The 20,166-nt window shown below is 36.4% G+C and overlaps 1 protein-coding gene across 2 annotated transcripts in view; it reads left to right on the forward strand.

The window, feature by feature from the left end:
- Kcnq5 (potassium voltage-gated channel subfamily Q member 5) overlaps positions 1–20,166 on the forward strand; it is a 550,965-nt gene that overhangs the window by 397,928 nt on the left and 132,871 nt on the right. For both annotated transcript variants that reach the window (XM_046443015.2, XM_046443014.2), the window contains exon 3: positions 17,371–17,497. In XM_046443015.2, coding sequence (XP_046298971.1) covers positions 17,371–17,497 — 127 coding nt within the window. The remainder of the gene's footprint in view (positions 1–17,370; positions 17,498–20,166) is intronic.

Genomic DNA, 20,166 nt, shown 5'->3' on the forward strand with positions numbered 1-20,166 from the left:
CCCCGGGCGCTGAAGGATCTCAACATGAGGGAATAGTATCAATGCATGCCATATGCTTTTCTTAGCACTTGAGCACCCAGCATTCAATTGAGAATCAGGGAAAGGTACTAAAATTTTGTCCCTGACCTCGTTAGTGTCCTCACGATATGGTCACTCCTTTACATGCATCCCCAAAGTCAGACAATAAGAGAATCTCAAAGTTTCTTGTCCCCAACTTTGCCAGAAAAGGGGAGACGATAATGTTCTCACTATCTTCATGATACTTAGAGACCTCTTGGCCAGCTATTATAAAATTTAGATTTTTTAAAAAATTACTTTACCCAAACTGTGGCAATATAATCAATGCTCTAGATTTCTCAATTTCCAGAATAATAGTTTGTTTTCTTTCTCCCCCTGTCCCCAGGATAGAACCCAGGGCCTCATCCATGCTAGGAAGTGCCTTTCCAGTGAGCTACATCAAGAAGAATGTGAGCCGTAAAACAGGATAAGCAGGCATTGTAGGGTTTTATATCCCACAAATTCATAAATAAAAAACATCTCAAGTATTCTGAATTTCCATTTAAATTTATCTTAGAAACTGTGAAAAATGAAGTGTGAGAGGACTCTTCCCTCATGTACTATTGCCCAGTCTTTAATTCCAATAAACAATATCAAGTCTAACACTGTCTCCCATCTCCTCAAAGCCACTCTTTGGAAGCTTGTCAGTTCAGGGCCACATTGAAGACAAGGACTGAGGAACTGTGGGTTAGCACTTGGCAGTGATCAGATTATTGAATATTAACAATTACGGAAACTAATGAGGATATGATATATTTTCAAGCTTCTGCTTTTAGCATGTATGGGGAATGCCTTGTTCTTAGCTTAGGCTCATTCCTATTCTCCTGCCCAGAATAGACCTACATATATAAGTGCTATCCCAATTGCCCCTGCTGAGGGGCAAGAGCAGCTGTGAGGTGACAGAGAACCCAAACTGGCTCTTCTTGAGACCTTTGTCCTGGGGCATATGCCTCATTTCCATCAGAATAAAAGCAAAATTCTCAAAAGAACAGAGGAGACCCTACAGACCATGGTCCTCCATTCCCACCTATCTCACTCTGGCCCCTCTCCCTTACTCAGCCTCCTTCAGCCACCCTGGTCTCCTATTCTTCATTCACACCCCAGAACTTTTGCTGCAACTGATACCTCTGCCTAGATGCCTCTTCTATCAAAGAGCTGCTTGACTCACTCCTTTGACAACTTCAATTGCCTCCAGAAAGGTCTACCTTAAATCTCCAAGTATTTAAGACTGCCAGCTCTTCCCAGCACCACTCTTTAATCAGTCTCTAGAGTTGTCATCTCCCAGTGTTCTATAAAATGTAATTGTTTTATCGTCTACTTTCCTCCACTGGAAGTACCAAGTGGGCAGGGATTTTTCACTCTGGTCACTACTCTATCCTTATAATCAAAAAAGTACCCCACACCTAGCAAGCACTCAACAAACATTTAATGAATGTATTTATTTTATTTAACAATTTATAAAGTGATTTCTGTGTATAAGACAATGGTTTAAAAGCCACACAAACATTGACTTGTTAACTTATTTAAAATCTGATAACAAACATTAATAAAGAATTTTTTTCTTTTTTTTTTTCTTTGTACCAGGGATTTAACCCAGGGACACTCAACCACTGAGCCACATCCCCAGCCCTTTTTTGTATTTTTAGAGACTGGTTCTTACGGAGTTGCTTATGACCTCACTAAGTTGCTGAGGCCAGCTTTGAACTCGCAATCCTCCTGCCTCAGCCTCCCAAACTGCTAGTATTACAGGAATATGCCACCGTACCCAGCTAATAAGGGATTTTTATCCCTATTTTATTGAAACAAAAATGAGGCACAGAGTGGTTAAGTTAAATTGTACATACCTCATAAGTGGCAGAGTCTCTCTGTGCCCTGGGTTCTGCTAAATGAATGAAATAGTGGAATGTCCATTTTCTGCACTTTGTCCTAAGCATCCTACTATGATAATATCACACTATTTGACACTAACCTAGTTTGGTCACTGTGGTTGCCTTCTACTTCCCTGAAACTTGCAGCTAAGCATCCAGGGGCCTGTATCAGGGAAAGAGGCAAGTAAGTATGTCAACTGAGGCAAGGCTATGTGTCTTTTTGTAGATCTATGAAAAATATCAGATCCGAATATTCAAATTCAGTGCAAAGAACTAATGGACACAGAGCTTTAAAAATGAGTCTCAAGCCCCTTGAATTAGTATAGACTCTTCCTTCTGATCCAGCTTGTCATGCCCCTCCTAGGCTGGAGGCTGCCCCCACAGATCACAGGGGCCTTGGAGTTACCTATGGGGCAGACTAACACATTTGCATTCTGATTTATGCAGCTAGCTGTAATTTATTGAAATGATGACCTCAATGTTTAGAAAATATTTAAGAAGATTGAAAGGGGGTAATTAGAATTTGGGAGGAGGAATATCTCTTACCAGCTTTCCATTGAGTTTATGCTTAGGGAATCTCTGCTAATAAACTGTTGCCAAATAAAGATCCTGCTGGGTTTTCTTTAATTAACGAGATGGCTTGGTTGTAATTATTCCATTAATTGTTTAAATGCAAATAACTGCTATTAAGGATCTTCAGAAATGTTTGCTCTCAAATATGTTAAACTTCCCCCCTTGTCCTTTCATTTCTGTTCTTAATTTTCCTAGTGAATCCTCTTTTAATAAATGGTGCAAAAATATGTGTTACCCAAACTCTAGTGGAATTGTTGCAAACTCTGAACTAGTGCAGTCTGAAAGGAAGTGATGAATTGTGTTTGTGCTCTTGAAAAAAAATAAGATTCCATTGAACCCATATTTACTATGCTAACAAGCAGAGTAAAATATTGGAAGAATGACAGAATAGGAACTTTCAACAGGATAGACAGTTCATTCTTTCTGATGAAATGCCAGTCTTGGATATGAAAAGCCTGTCTTTGAACACTATGTTCTAGTAACTTGCAGACACTCTTTATCATGGGGAGGGTGCTTTAGTCTAATTCTATTCCCTACCTGCAAAGATAGGGCCTAGGAAATAGAGGCAGCAGAGAAGAGTCTCTCCCAGTCTCCACACCTGTAGAGATTCTTGGGATTTCTGTCACCATAAATGTCTATGATGAATGCAGCTGCACAGGCAGGTTACCTACCAGAAGTGGGCCTGACCCAATCTCTTCCAGAGAGGATTTATGGACTGGCCTGGGAAAGGAAGCCGTGATGGAAAAGGGGGTTGCAAATGAGAGAGAATAGCTGTTTCCAACCAAGGAAATTCCCCAAACCCTCCTTGTTTCAAGAGGAGAAGCCGCCCCTGTAAGTTCCTTGTTCCTTTTTCCTCCAGCCCACCACCCCACTGATGCTAGTCAGGCTGTAAACTTACTTCCAGTGCATGTTGCTCCCGGACTTCTTTTGTCTAGATTTTACAAAAGGTCAACTTGACACTGCTGTATCATTTTACCTCTATTCAGGCATCCAGGCTGCTTAGGAAATGGTAAGAAGTGCACTTTCTCCCTCCAGTGCATTCTTCCCTGGGGCAGACTCCGACTTCTAAACGGAGAGTTAGTTTTGCCCAAAGCCTACTTCTTGTTAATGTCCTGTAAAGTCAGTCAGTATGTGCGCCTATATTTCCATGGTTTTGATCTCTAATTGTGTACAGGATGCTTTATTAGTCAAAACTGTGAATCATTTCCTCTCATATAACATTATACTACTACTTTGGTCTCCAGAGCAAGTGTCAGGTTGCCAGATAGGAATAGGCCTACAACCAAATAAAAGAGCAGGAGAGCAGAACAGAGTTTCAAGTTACTGTGACAGATAAGTTCCTTCCTACACTAAGTGATTTTCCAAATCAGTCCAAATGATGGCAATTCATCCTATTGATGGAGGCCATCTCCCGTCAGAGGCTGTTTGGCAGGTGCTCATAATGGGTGCAAGTGAGTAGTGGTGTAGTAATTAAGATATGTTGATGATATGAGTTTGGCAGCAATAACATCCCAAATACTATTATGAGCAAATAAGAGTGATGGCTTCTGTACAAAAGCAATCCTCTCTGCCTAAAATAAAAGTTACACAGCAAGATGAGTCAATTTCTCACCAACAAGGAAACTTCAGAAAAACCAATGGGAATCAGAAAGTGATGTGGTGAATAATAACACAACAGAGAAATAGATTTTGACTGAAACAATGCACACCCCATGTGTTCCCTGTATTCTTCTGTCAGAATAATTCACTATTAAATTAAGTCGACAAATATTTGCTAAGTGTGGTGTCTTATATTTAGGGATAACCAAACGTAGCATTCCAAACACCTGAAAATTTCCAGGTAGTTTACTGTTTATAATATCATCTCAGTTTTTTTTTTTTAATTTGTTTTGTTTTGGGTTTTGGTGGTGGGATCGAACCCAGGGCCTTGTGCATGCAAGGCAAGCACTCTACCAACTGACCTATATCCCCAGCCCCCATCTCAGTTTTTTTTAAAGAGTAGGTATAGAAGACATACTTATCCTTAATCTATTGTTTAATGATTCAAATGAACAACAGGCAAAAGAACTCATTATATTAGTTCTAGATTGTCTATGAGCAGGCCCTTCATCTTACTCAATTTAAGAGTATACTTGATTTATAGCCTAACCAGTCTTGAATAACATTGATGGATGTCTAGAAACAATTAGAGATATAAATAGATATCTCAGAATCATGACAGATTTCATAAAGAATATACTGTGAAGACTCCCATAGTTAATAAAATTGAAACTTTTAAAATAGATAGTCTTATATATATTTGAAATTTCTTTGAGGTCTAAATGTTCAAAATGATAGAAATGTCAAATGTTCCTTCAATTTAGAAAATGTTATTAACCCATTTTGTTCCATAATTCCAGATGTGGGACACCTATAAAAACTTAAATGTAGTATATAATATAAAATTATATAATATATAACGTAGTTAAATAATAATAAATTATAACATTAACATAATATATAAGCCATAGAATATGATTTCTGACCTATTTGCATGTATCTATATTAGTCCCAAGAATCGAAAACTAGGGACTTAATGGTTTAATGGAATATTGTTACACTACTATTTATGTGTGTACTTTGGGGATAATACGGTGTTTTATGTCAATCTGAGCTTGCACTGAGAGCTAAAGTGCACTATTTGTGTATTCTATTAATAGGGACACCTGTAGAGTCTCATTTTTCAATTTTTGTCTCTCTTGTTTTTCTTTTTTTATTTGTTCTTTTAGTTATACATAACACTAGATTCCATTTTGACATAGTTATACAAGCATGGAATAGATATTGTTCTAAATCAGACCCTAGTTCCACTCCTTCTCCTTCTCTCTCTCCATCCCCTGCTCTTTTCTTTTTGTTGGCCTTTCTGCTATTTGCCCATAGTTATTTATTTTTTTAATTAATTTCTTGTGTATGTACATGATGGTGAGATTCACTCTGGTATACTTGTATATGCACAAAGAAAAGTCATCTCAGATTCATTCCACTGTCTTTCCTTTTCCTAACCCCTGCTCCCTTCCCTTCATTCTCCTTTGTCTACCTCACTGAACTTCTATTCTCCAACCCCTCTTATTGTGTGTTAGCATCCACATATCAGAGAAAACATTCAGCCTTTGGTGTTTGGGGATTGGCTTATTTCGCTTAGCACAATAGTCTCCAGTTCCATCCATTTACCGGCAAATGCCATAATTTCATTCTTCTTTAAGGCTCAGTAGTATTCCATTGTGTATATGTACTACACAATCTTTATCCATTCATCTGTTGAAGGGCACCTCTGTTGGCTCCATAGCTTAGCTATTGTAAATTGGGCTGCTATGAACTGACATGGCTGCATCACTGTTGTATGCTGATTTTAAATCCTTTGGATATATATACAGAGGAGTAGAAGAATCACTGGACTCCACTCACCACTCAGCAACTTCTGATTCCAGCATGCCCTGGGTAACTCTTGGTTCTCTTTCCTATGAGGCTTGACTAACCAATGATTTATCTGCCCTCTCTCCTGTTTTTCTATATGAATCTAGTTGACTGAGACCCAACATCAAATTCTGAAAGCTTTTGTGAAGAAGACATACAAGACAGTTCTGATTCCTGCTGCACTCCAGCACTACCTAGCTCATAGCCTTTTCAGCCCTGAAAGCCACAAACTCAGGTTTATATTTCTTCCAGGCAATGCCTGCTGTTTTCCCAGTATACCAACAAGCAAAGTGTAACTCCAACTGACAGCCCTACCTCTGATATTCTCAGGACTCACAGGCCCTGCCTTCCTCTTGTATGAGTAAACAGAATACAGGCTGCTTCTGTTTAACCTTCAGGAGCCACTTTGGCTCCACCCTGAATCTTCATTTTCTCCAAAACCCAAGACATTTGGAGATTCTTCCTAAAACATGCATAAACGAAAAGAATAAATATCTCTTACTTTCTTTCCCCCTTTCTTAGGCTATCCTCAACACAAGCATAACCACTGGTGAAAAATCCTATCATTCTAGTAAAAAAGTAAAAAAAAAAAGAGAGATATCATTTAATAACCCCAAATGGAAATAAAATTGATCACTGTATAAGTTAGAAGAGGGATATTCAGCAGTTAATTGTCCTATAGCTTGATCAAAATAGGCACACACACTGATACCATGACATCTGGTGGTAAGAACCACTCACCCTCTCATGGTAATTAGTGTCAATAAAGCAAAGTAGGCAGGTTAAAAAAATTACAAGACAATTAACTTATTCAGATTTTTTTAATGTCTAGCTAGTTGTTTTTCAGAATTTTGATCTTAATGGATTAATAAAACAGTATGTTAATTGGGTTTCACTAAACCCAAAGCCTTGAACTGAAAGCATCACACCCAGTGAGCGCCTGCCTTAGTTAGAGAAGCCACAACAATGGGAAAGGGGTTTCTCTGGAACCACCACCGCAGCAGCACTCAGGGCACTGCACTTTGTGAGTTTTCTGGTTGTAGGTCTCATTTTCCTCTACTCAAGAGTGGTAGAACACAGTGTTCATCCTGCATGTTTATGGTAACGGTATACATTTGCAAAGTGAATTCATGAGAAGCAGAACACCCATAAATAAAATGAAACTTGCAGAGTAGTTAATTATATGGAAATATGTAAATACCCTAAAGGGAGGACAGATTTTTTGGAACTCAAAGTATAAGACCAATTTCTTTGGTCCAGAAAAGGGCAGCTCTAAGAACAGAGATGTAACTGCCAAGCAAGAAAAGTTCTCCAAGAGCAAAGCCCAGTCCTGACTTGACTCAGCCCCTCAGTAGCTCAAAGACTATCCTCCCTCTTGGCTTGTCACAGGTTTCTGCCTCAGCCCATGGGACAAATATCACCAACAGGAGAAGATAATCAGTTGGCGGGTGTACACTGGTCTTACAAGCCTAGGGATGTCTCTCTCAACTGAAATACATCATTTGTTGGGTTCAAGGAATTCTATTTAAATTTTTATAAATATCTTAAATTTTAATTTTAAATCCTTATAAATAAGAAAACCCCATTAGCCTTGTATGTACCTTATTAGAAAACAAAAATAATGGTCTGGGGATGTAGTTCAGAGGTCGAGCTCTTGCCTAGCATGTTTAAGACCATGGGTTCCATCCTCAGTACTGCAAAATACAAAACTAAGAAAAATAATGGCCTAATTTTATTTCTGGTAACAGTGTTCGCTTTAAATTGTCAAAAATAGACAAATCTGCAATTTAAATCAAACAAAAACTTGATTTGTTTATTTTGGAGATTTTTTGGTGTTTCCATTTTGATCTGGTTTATTTTGTAGATTTTTTGGTGTTTCCATTTTGATCTGATTTAGGGTTCTCAGCTACTGCTCTAAGTTGAACTGGTTAATTGGTGATTATTTCACAAAATTATGACAGAATACATTATCTGGGTGCAGTTCAAGCTGAGAAACCTATTATCAATTTTTTCCAGCTTATAATTCATGATTTAGAGATTTAGTTCCAATCATTCTATATGCACATGTGGTTAAATGCACACGCCCATAACATCAACTTCAAACCAATTAAGGTGTAATTAGGTTTTGTGGGTAGGGTAGACCACCAATATTTCTGTTTTCATGGAGGGAAGAGGGAAATACATGAGAATCTCCATTGCATGCTTTGCCAACTGAGGCTCCTTCCCAGAGGCCACCGCCACAAACTGTCCTCATGGATCTATCCTCCCTATGGTATGTGAAGGCCTGAGACATCCACTCTGATGCAGATGTGACCAGGATATAAGTGATCACTTGGGTGACTAACACATACTAAGCAGGCATGATGGCATCTGTCAGCGACCAACCATCCTAAGTGTGTAAAATCACTACAAGAAAGGGTAGAAGTCCTCATTGTGGCATCCCAACTGGTAACGGGGGCACACGGGACCAACTAAGATCAACTCCCAGGGTAGGGGCAGGGACTAGGGATGTTCCAGTGTTCTCATATCTTGTAGTGCTATCCTTCTCCCCAAAAGGGGGACACCCACTTCCTGCCTCTGACTCACATGGTCTTAACATGTGGCCCCAATATCTGATAAAAACCTGGCCAGTTCTTCTTCAGTAACAAAGTGTAAATCCAACATTTGGAATGGGGCATTTTCAAACTTCTCCCTTCCGTATTCTCCTCTGAAGAACTTCTGGGACAAATGAACATTGCCATACAGATATGGTTAAGCAAATCGATTTTCAGAAGGAGAATTGTATTTTAACAGGTGTGAAAAACTTAAAGGAATAAATCATGTTTAGGAAAATTTTTAAAATAAACTAACAAAAATGGGGAAGACCTACAGAGGCAATGGATTTTCAAACTAATTCACCCATCAATGTCTTCCTAAGCCTTCCAGCTGGAGAAGCTAGTCCCAGTTACACTGTCCTTCAAAACTCTCAGTCATTGCTTCCAAAGGTATAAAGTATCAATGTTCCTTCATACTGTGTTCTACTTTCCCCATCTCCACTTAGCTCCCTATACCACCCCCTGCAGTGCCTGCTGAGCACCTTGGTAAAGTCCTCTTGTATTCTTATCACCATCAACACAGTTCAGGCATGATTCTGAAAGTATTGATGTGTCTTCAACAGTAAGGCAAGTCAGTCATTCTTTCAAATTCTCTTCCAATACACTAATAGTTAATGTATCTGTAAAAAAAAAAAAAAAAAAAAAAAAAAGGAAAACTTTGAAAACTAGATTGATGCTGGTATGTTAGTAAGCATATTTTTGAAATATTTTTCTGCTCTTCAGAGAAACAAAATACAGAAAGCTGATTTACTTTTATATATCTCTTTCTACGTTCTGATTAAAGCGAGAAGCCATTTCTAGGTCTTAATTTCATTTCCTTAATATGTATTATACTGGTGGAATTTTCTAAATTACAAAAAATTACAACTGCAACTCTTCTGACTAAAACTGTTCTTTGCAATTTACAATGTGGTTTACATCACAAAGTCTTTTTCCTGCAGGCATTGTGTGAGGAGGCATGCTGGCCTGCTAGCCCTGTGCTACTTTAAGTATGTGCACACACAAAAACGGAGCAAAAATAGCTGGAAATTGATTATGTTGATATTGTGGATAAAGGCAATAGTTCCAATTTTGTATGTCTAATTAGCCACAGCTCTTCAAGAATTGGTGCAAATGTCACGGAGCTCATAATGGTGGCATTTCATCTTCACAAAAATACCATTTGATGGCATAACACGGGAAAAAACTAATAGTCACAGCAGACAGCTTGTAGATTAGACAAAGGTCACTGTGTTTTAATGAACAGTGCTGTTAATTAATGAGAAAACAACTAGAACATGCGGTTTTAGGCATTGTGAATTTGTACCGGACAAAAAAAAAATCAATCAATCTTTACCTAAAAACCACTTTAAGCAACTAAAAAATAAAATAACTTCAAGAATAGAATTTAAATCTCAAGTGAAACAACAACCAATGAAATAGTGTCAACAATGAAATAGTGTCAACATTCTCTGGTGTGACATATGAATAGGCTTATTTAATATCTAGAAAAGATGTTTAATGTTAGATTAGTAGCCTTAATAAACATTCTAGAAAGCACTCAGGACTAACTCTACCATGGCCTCTTAGATTTCTTAATTTCTACATGCATTTCCTTGTCTTTAAGAATAGGAAAAGTATTCTATGTTTTCCCAAAATTATGTAAGGACTCATGAGGAAGCACTATTTCTTCAAGATCAGTAATAAAAATAACAAACATTGCCTTTGGTTTTGTAGAGGGCTGCCAAAGCCAAACTTCTAGCGGCTTCTATAAAATAGAAGTAGGATAGAACCAGTATTAATAACACTACCTTTACATTACAGCTTTTCTCCAAGTAGATCAAGTACTCTGAATATAATTCACTAATCTCTTCAGCAGCCATTTAAGTAAATACTATGCAATTTCTTGTTCAAGGAGAACCAAATGAGAGAAAGTGAACCAATTTATCCCAAGGTACAGCAATGAAAGCATCAGAATATATCTCATTTCTGGCGAAATAAAGATCAGAATAACCACCACTAATCTAAATAGTTTCAACTGAACCCAACAGATTTCTAACTCATTTGAAAAGAAAATAAGGAGACCTAGGGAAAGGGGTGATTTAGAGAGCACCACTAAACCAACACACAGTGAGATCAGATCTAGCCTCTGGACATGAAGCAAAACATATTTCCTTGGCTAGATCACTGGTGATGGTTTTGCATTGAAATTTTTATGGATATAATTGTAGATTCAAAAGCAGTTGTAAGAAATAATAAAGAGATATCATGTGTACACTTTACTCAGTTTCCCCAACTGATAATCTTTTGCAAAACTATAGCATAATATCCCAATCAGAATGATAATATTGACAAAATACACAGATCTTATTCTGATTTCTTCAGTTTTACTTATACTCATGTGTGTGTGTTTAGTTCTGTGCAGTTTTATCACATGCAGAGTCAAAATGCTCAACCATTCTGTCACCACAAGTTGCCCACCTCCTCCCTGTCATCCACCCACCCCTTCTCCCCACCTGACCAGCTCCTAGCAATCACTAATTCGTTCTCTATTTTTAAATGTTTTCATTTCAAAAAATGTGATACGAATGGAACAATATGGGACCTAACTTTCAGGATTGGCTTTTTTTCACTCAGCATAATTCCCTAGCAATTGATCTCAATTGTATATATCAATATTTCATTCATTTTGTTGAATAGTATTCCATGGTATGTATGTACCCCACACAGCTGATGAAAGATATCTGAGCTGTTTTCAGTTTGGGGTCATCATGGATGTATTTGCTATGAACATTCATGTACAGGTTTTTATATAAGCAGAAGGATTTTTTTTTCCTCTAACATAAATGCCCAAGAATACAATGACTGAGTTATATGGTAATCATGTTTTATAAGAAATTGATAAACTGTTTTCTAAAGAGACTATACTATTTTACATTCCCACCAGAATGTTTGAGTGATCCAGCTTCTCCACATCCTCCTCAGCATTTTGTGTTGTCACTGTTTTCCGTCACTATTGTCTGTATTAGACATTCTGATAACTGTGTAGTAATATCTCATTGTGGCTTTAATCTGCATTTCCTAATGGTTAATGATGTCAAGTATCTTTTCATGTGCTTATTCATCAGTAATATATTCTCTTTGTTTTCACATTTACTAAAAATATCCTGTTCGTATCTTTTGACAATTTTTTAATTGAATTTTTGGTTTTCTGTTGAATTTTGAGATTTTTTTTTTATATGCTAAATACTAATGGCAGATATATAGGTTGCAAATACTTTCTCCTAGTATATAGTTCATCTTCTGTACGTGGAATTTCACAGAGCAAAACATTTTAATTTTGATGCAATCTAATCTATCAAATTTTCATTTTTATAATTGTTATCTGGGTGTTAAGTCTAAGAACTCTTTGCTTTGCTTAGCCCACTCCCCAAAATCTTTTATGCTTTTCACCAAAAAAAAACAAACTGTTTTCTATATAAAAATTAAGCCCAGGAATCTTCTTAATTGACTTTTCTTTTTATGTACCAGGGATTGAACCCAGCGGTGCTTAACCACCGAGTCTCATCCCACATTTTATTTTGAAATAGGGTCTTACTGAGTTGCCGAGGCTGGTTTTGAGCTCATGATCCTCCCCACTCAGCTTCCCAAGCCTTTGGGATTTACAAGCATGTGCCACCACCATACTATGCATTAATTGATTTCTGTACAAAGTATAAGGTATAGATTGAGAGTTTTGTTTGCGTTTTTTGTTTGTTTGTTTGTTTGTTTGGGGGGGTTGTTTTGTTTTGTTTTGGCATCATTGTTGTTTTTGCCTATGAGTGTCCAGTTCTCCAGCATGTGTTTTAAAGGTTGTTCTTCCTCCATTGAATTGCTTCTGCAACTTTAACAAAAATCAGTATGTCTGTGTGGACCAATTTCTGAGTTCTCTATTCTGATACACTGTTCTGTATGTCCATACCTCTCCCTATACCATCCAATCTTGGCTACTGGAGTTATGTAGTAGACCTTAATATCAGCTAAAGTGATTCCTTTTGCTTTATTCTTCTTTTTTAGGATTATTTTAGCTCTTCTAAGGCCTGTGAATTTCCATATCACTTTAGAATAAGTTTATTTCTATCTCCCAAAAATGCTTTGCTGACATTTTGAGAGAAACTTCATCAAATCTATAGATCAATTTGGGAAGAATTAGCAACTTTAAGTATGTCAAGTCTTGCAATTTATGAAAATAGTATCTCACCCCACTTATTTAGGTCTTCTTTGATTTCTTTCATCAGCATTTTGTAATTTTCAGCACATATAAACTGCACATGTTTTACTAAGTATAAATTTAATTATTATTTTTATTTGGAATAACTGTAAATAATACCATGTTTTTAATTTTCACATGCTTTTTGTTAGTATACAGAAATGTGATTGACTTTTTCATTTTGGTCATATATCCTGCAACTTTACTGAACTCGCTTATTAGTTCTTAGAGTGTCTTTGTAGATTCCTTGAAATTTATTGACAATCATGTTATCTGAAAATAGAGACCATTTTATGTTTGCCTTTCCCAACTGTGTGCCTTTTATTTGCCTCTTGCAAGGACAATGACTTATTGAACAATGTTGAATAAAAGTGTTGAAAGTAGATATTTTGCCTCAGTCTTGATTTTAGAGGAAAGCAGCCAGTCTTTTGCCATTAAATATGATATTAGCTGTAGGGTTTTTATGGTATGATTTATCAACTTGAGATTATCACTCTCTATTCCTAAATTGTTGTGAGTTTTTACCATGAATATGCATTCAATTTTGTCAAAGACTTTTTTTTGCATCAATTGATAAGGTTATATTTTTTCTTCTTTAGTTTGTTGATATACTGCATTATATACATTGATCTCAAATATTAAACTGTCCTTGAATACCTGGAATAAATTCTACTTGTTTATGGTATATATATTTTTATAAATTGATGGGTCCAAATTGCTGAAATTTTGTGAAGATTATTGCTTCTAATTTCATTAAAGATATTGGCTTGTTGTTTTTGTTTTGTTTTGTTTTTGTATCCTTTAACCAAATATAGCGGCACACACCTATAGTCCCAGCTACTGAGGACACTGAGGCAGAAGGATTGGTTGAGCCCAGGAGTTCGAGGCCAGCCTGGGCAACATAATAATGAGATCCTGTCTCTTTAAGAAAAATGAATCCAAAAGTATTTTCTCCTTTACTATTTTCGGGAAAGAATTGTGTGAAATTGGCATAATTTTCCTTTAAAAATTTGGTTAACTTCAGCAGTAAAATCTTCTGGCCTGGACAGTTCTTTTTTGAAAGCTTCTTAACTACAAATTCAATCTCTTTGGAGATTATAGGACTATTCACATTATTTGTTTCTTCTTTATTGAGTTTCATGGATTTGGTCAATGTCTTCAGATTCGTGATGTTTATTTAGCTAAATTTATTCATAGTATATTATTTTTGAGAGCTGTAGTATCTACAGTGAGATCCTCTGTTACTTTTCCAATATTGGTGATTTTTTTCAGCTTGTGAGAATTTTACCAATTTGAAATTCACAGAACCAAAACTTTTGGTGTCAGGAATCTTCTTTTTGCTCATTTTCTTATTTCATCAATTCATGATTTATCTGCATCATGTCCTTCTTTCTGCTTTCTTTTACTCTGTGTTTCTAATTTCTTGAGCTAGGATTCTAGATTGTTTGAGTCCTTTCTTTCTTTCTTTCTTTCTTTCTTTCTTTCTTTCTTTTCTTTTTTTTTCCTTAAAGACAGGGTCTTGCTGTGTTGCCCATGCTGACCTCAAACACAGTTCTCCTGCCTCACCTCCTTGCAAGTAACTAAGCTTACAGCCAAATACACTGTACATGGCTAGACCTCTTCTTATTTCTAATACAAATATTTAGTGCTAAAAATTTCTTTTTCAGCACTGCTTTAACTGCATCCCTTATATTTTGGTATGTTGTATTTTCATTTTCTTCCTCTTCTATGCATTTTGTGATTTCCTTTAAGACTTACCTTTGACTAATGAATTACTAAGAAATGTGTGGTTTACTTTCCACATGTTTAGAGATTTGTCCTTTCATTGTTGATTTTAAGTTTGATTTCACTGTGGTTTGAACACAGTCTGTATAATTTCATTTTTTAAAACTCTTTGGAATTTGTTTATGACCTAGGATTTGATCTATCTTGGTACCTATTCTTTAGAACATTGACAAAGAATAAAAAAAAACTGTATTCTGCTATTGTTGGGTGGAATATTCCATATCTGCCAATTAGATCCTATAAGTTATTATTTTATTCAAATATTATATAAGCTTGCTGATTTTCTTACCACTAGTCCTATTCCAGCAGTTCTGAGAAGGGGAAGTGATGAAATCCCCAAATATAACTGTGGATTTCTATATTTCTCCTTTCAACTCTACAAGGTTTTGCTTCCTGAGGTGGAAAAAAAAAAAGAATGTTGCCATTTTTTCTCTGATCTCTTTAAAGAGAAAAAAACAGCAACAAAACTGAAATAAACAAAACTCAGAAATGCAAAAGCCAAATGTTTTCTCTCATATGTGGAAGCTAGAGTAAAATAAAGTAAACAGGGAGGGAAGGATAGGATAATAAAAAGGAAAGATCAGTAGCGTAGAAGAAGGAGATGGAGAGAAACAGTAGAGGGATGGGTAAGGGGACAATGCAGAATGATTCTTTAAAAATCATGCCATGCACTGATATATAAATATACCATAGAGAATTTCACGTTTATGCACAGGTAGAAAGAACCCATCAAATATGAATAAATAGACAGCAACAAGCAATATTTTTGAACAATTGGCCTCAAGAAAATAATTTACAAAATTAATTTATCCTGCCTTACTGCACCATAGAAATAACACAGAGACCTTGGCATACTTTCCTTGAGAACAATGGTTATATATCTGTTGGTACCATCTGTTTCCGGGGAAAATAAAAATCATTACATGGTACTACAGGGGGCTCAGGTGACATTTCAGGTTTTCTTGTGTCTCCTTCACAATATGATGTCTCACAACCAGGGTACTAAACTTCCTGGCATGTGTAGGAGTTAAGGGCAGGGTTAAGGGAAAAAATGGACCTTCCATTAAACTTACATTGGACCAAAGTACAGCTAAGTGGGCATTTTAGGCCTTAACATGGTTTCTATATGTGGAAAGATGTGCTGGATGAAAACAGATGATCAGGCACCTTTTGAAACCTTATTAAACAAATAGACTCAATTACACAGATATGCTTTCAAAACAAAAACAAAACCAAAGGCTGAATGTTTTATCTGATAAGTGGATGCTGATCCATAAGGGGGGTGATGGGGGGATGGAGGAAGTTTGGATTGAGCAGAGGGGCAGGGATGTAGAGGGGGAATGGTGGAATGAGATGGACATTATTACCCCTATGTATGGGTATGATTGCACAAATGGTGTGACTCTACATCATGTACAATCAGAGAAATGAACAGTTGTGCTCCATTTGTGTAAAAAAGTTTTCAAAAATGAATTAATAAAAAAATACCTCTCAGTTCCTCAATCAGTAAATATATTGACCAGAGTTTTGTTGATCTGTGCATAAAGTTGTCTTCAGATATTTATCCTGTGAGAAGTTCTAAGTCACTGTGAGTAAGGAATGATAATATGGAATATTTATTTCCCATCATGAGAAATATTTGCAGAATACTTAGTACAAGATAACAGAAGGATAGAATGGTGTCTCTACTAGATGTTTCCAAAGTGCAGCACATCATCACACGCTCTAACTAAAGAAACAGACATTTGCCTGAAACTTGCAACAAAAATGCCATTTTTATAAATTTGGTAACAGTTTTTGTCTTGGGAGTGGGATGAGAGAGTGAGGAGTGGATTGCAGTCTTTATATAATGCTCTGTATGTCTGTGATGTTTGGAAGTTTCAGTAAAGAGTATGTACCACTTTTAAAATTAAGCCATTGTAATAAAAATCAATTAACAAATGATGTCTACATTGTAAATGCTGAGTCAATCTTGTTTAAAAACTAGAAAGGTAATTATTCAAAAAAAAAAACAATTTTAATAAATTCATTACCTGTCCCTATAGGAACAAGTGACTCTGCTAAGTTTGCTCCAGAGATACTTTCCTTTTTCAAATTCCATTCGGTTTTTTTTCTTCTATGACTGACTGTTTAATGAGCCACTTTAGCTGGCCTTTCCCGAGGGTTAACTCACAACTCTTCCTAAATAATCTCAAAGTCATTTTGCTGGCGCAGGTGTTGTTTTTCAGGCAGCTGTTGCCAAAGGGCAGCATAATAATTAACAAGCTTCAGACTCAGAGGATTCAGGGTCTCATTTCTGGCAATGGATATACGTGCTACACACGGTGATGCTTTAGAAAAATCAGTTTTATAAGGAGATTTTGACACTGTAACAAAAGAGCTCAGTTACTCCTAAATATTGACTTCTTGTTCTCTGAGAACAACTCTTAAAAGCTTAAGGATTGTGTCATTCCTTGCACAAAAGGAAGCTTTGTTTTCAGTAGAACTTGCAATTATATTTTAGGGTCTACTCTTCAATTCAGCTATTTCACGTTACTAAATAGCTAACATCAGCTACACTATATATTACAGAGGAGACAGAAACATTATTTGGCATGCATGTTTAGTGTTGAAACTGATTCTTAAATGTTCAGTGTTAGTGACTTGAAAAGGAATATTTTCCCATGATAGTAAATGCAGACAATATGAGGATTCAATTTTCTTCATGTTTAGTTGGTGGATATGGAGGATATGTCCAGAAATAGTCACAGAGATTCCTATTGTGGTTTGCCCCATGGTGCTTCTCTCTGACGTGTCTTATCTGATATTTTAGGAGTTCGTGATGATTGTCGTCTTTGGCTTGGAGTTCATCATTCGAATCTGGTCGGCAGGTTGCTGTTGTCGGTATAGAGGATGGCAAGGAAGACTGAGGTTTGCCCGAAAGCCCTTCTGTGTTATAGGTGAATATGAAAGTCCCAGAGCCTGGATTTATGAACTGCATGCTTGTCTCCTGTATTGTAACATTTGTGTAATATGAAATATTCATACCTGTGGAGTACTTCTACAAACCAGATACTAGTGTTTTAAGTTTTAACTCATTTAATCCTCATCACCACACCGTACAATCGATTTTTCTTTTTTTTTTTTTTTTTGGTACTCGGATTGAACTCAGGGGCACTGAACCACTGAGCCACATCGCCAGCCCTATTTTGTATTTTATTTAGAGACAGAGTCTCACTGAGTAGCTTAGCACCTCACTTTTTTGCTGAAGCTGGCTTTGAACTCGCAATCCTCCTTCCTCAGCATCTAGAACTGCTGGCATTACAGGCATGTGCCACTGCACCAGGCTAGATATTCTTATATCCACATTTTACCAATGAAGAAACAGAGGCAAAAAGAGGCATGGTAAGGTACAGAAAGTCTAACAGGTAGTGAGTGGTTGAACTGGTATTGAAGCCAAGTTATCTTACTCTAGAACACACATTCATATCAAATAAGTTATATTAATAACTTGTATTCAAGGTAGTGTTTCCTTATATTAGACAAGCATTAACTTCAGTAAGTATTTTAAAAATTCAGAGTTTTATTCAACTATAAAGTAAAAGGGAATTACGTCATTTATAAGAATGTATGTGACTTGAGACCATTATGTTAATTGAAATAAGCCAAACTCAGAAGGTCAAGGGTTGAATGTCTTCTCTCATAGGTGGGAGCTACAAAGGAAAAAGGAAAAGAAAGATGGGGGTGGGTATATCTCATGGAAATCAAAGAGAGATCAGTAGAGTAGAAAAAAGGGATAGAGAGGGAGATGGTAAGGGAGGAGGGAAAGCACTGGGGAGCAATATTGGCCAAAATATATCGTTGTATTTTGTGCATGTATAAATATGTAACAACAAATTGCATCATTATGTACAACCATAATGCACGAACAAAAAAATGTAGAAAGACAAAAAAACTATTTCATATCTAAAATAGGGACAACAGATTATGCTCTTGGTAGGCTGGAATGGATACTATTGTATTTTTTCTAATAATGCTTATCAATTAGTACACTTTAAGAAAGATTACAAATATAGTTTACTTTTTGTTTTGATGACTTTTGGCTTAAGTGTCTGGTTCACCCCATTCCACAATTCCCAAATAAATAGCAGATCTCTGCATACCCCTTGCTACTGTCGTTCAGAGAGACTCCATTCTACTGGGTTCTGACTTGAAATTTTACTTCTCTATGAAGACGCACTCTGGAGTTAATGTTTTGCATCTCCCAGGAAGATAATCCAGATATAAAAACATAACAAAATTGAAAACTCTATATATTAAATCTGTTATTATTATTAGACAGCTAAATTTGATTTTCTTGCTCTTCTATCTCTTGTGCTTAGTCAGTCATTCAAACTCAAATGCTAGAAGTTCCTGTGAGGCTTATTACTTCAACTATTTCCAAGCTGAGAATGTGGAGTTTTAGTTTAACCAAGGTAGTATAGACTATCTCATTCACCCACAATAGGTTTTCCACTTTCTTTTAGAGAGGGTGAGTCATCATCTTAGCTTCCTCCTTTACTTGTGTTCCCTGTTGTGGGGACAGAGTGGATTCAAGAAGGAGACTGACACCTCATTCATGAGCACTATTAGAAATAAACCTTTTTATTCCACACTTACTTTACAGTAGGCACACTTTATGAGAATGCAACCATATTTATGAAAATTTGGATTTTAAATAGTGAATATAGTGAAATTCTAAGTAAAATCAATCTTAAAAATACAATGTTTGGCCTTCATTAATGCAGTCTATTTGCTCAGCTATCTCTCATCTGCAAGCAAAAGCTGCACTTCATTTTGGAAGTCATTGTGCTGAGGTAGGAGGAAAGCAGGTGGTAATTTCCAGCCTTGTGGGTCCATCCAGCTCCAAGACATATTGGTGAAGGCATTTGATTTTTCTCCCAGGAGACTTTTTCTCTTTCAAATTCTCCACTCAAGCAATATTATGAAGGACTGCAACTTGATGTAAAACTACCGCACAGCAAGTACTCTCTGACCCAAACAAAACAATTCACAAGGCAGATGGTTAGCCAAGATTCACTCAACTTCTACAGGATAAGGTCGGTTCATGGATGACTGCAGGAATGTTCCATTCCAGATTTTAAAACCAATTAAAAATTGATTTTGTTCCAATTCCAGAGGCAATACCAATGTATTTCTGGCCTACAAGCTAAAAAGAAAGTTCTTTCCCAGATGCCTGCAGCCTTTTGATAGCTGTTTTCAGGGATGGGAATATAAGAACATCATCATCCTTTAATCTTTCTCTTCATGCCTCAGATCCTGCAGGTCTTGTTCTAAAAATGTTATCTGTAATCTTACTTGCTTTTACACCTATCAATAGTGACCTCACAAATCTAGTATGACATTGTTTGGGCATAATTGCAATTTTATTAAGTCTCCAGGCCTTTTCTTCCATTGGGTATTTTATATCAAGTAAATTAATTGCTTTGAAAGAAAATTTCAAGGGTAAATAATGAATTATCATTAAAACAAAGACCAGATATGTACTTACAGTTGGAATAACCATGCCTTTTTCCAAATAGACAAATCAAATGTCACCTGTTTGAAGATAGGAGATTAGACCAGATGA

Source organism: Marmota monax, unplaced genomic scaffold (genome assembly GCF_021218885.2).
Source record: "Marmota monax isolate L192 unplaced genomic scaffold, Marmota_monax_Labrador192_F-V1.1 WCK01_AAM20220418_F8-fsc00091, whole genome shotgun sequence".
Lineage (NCBI taxonomy): Eukaryota > Metazoa > Chordata > Mammalia > Rodentia > Sciuridae > Marmota > Marmota monax.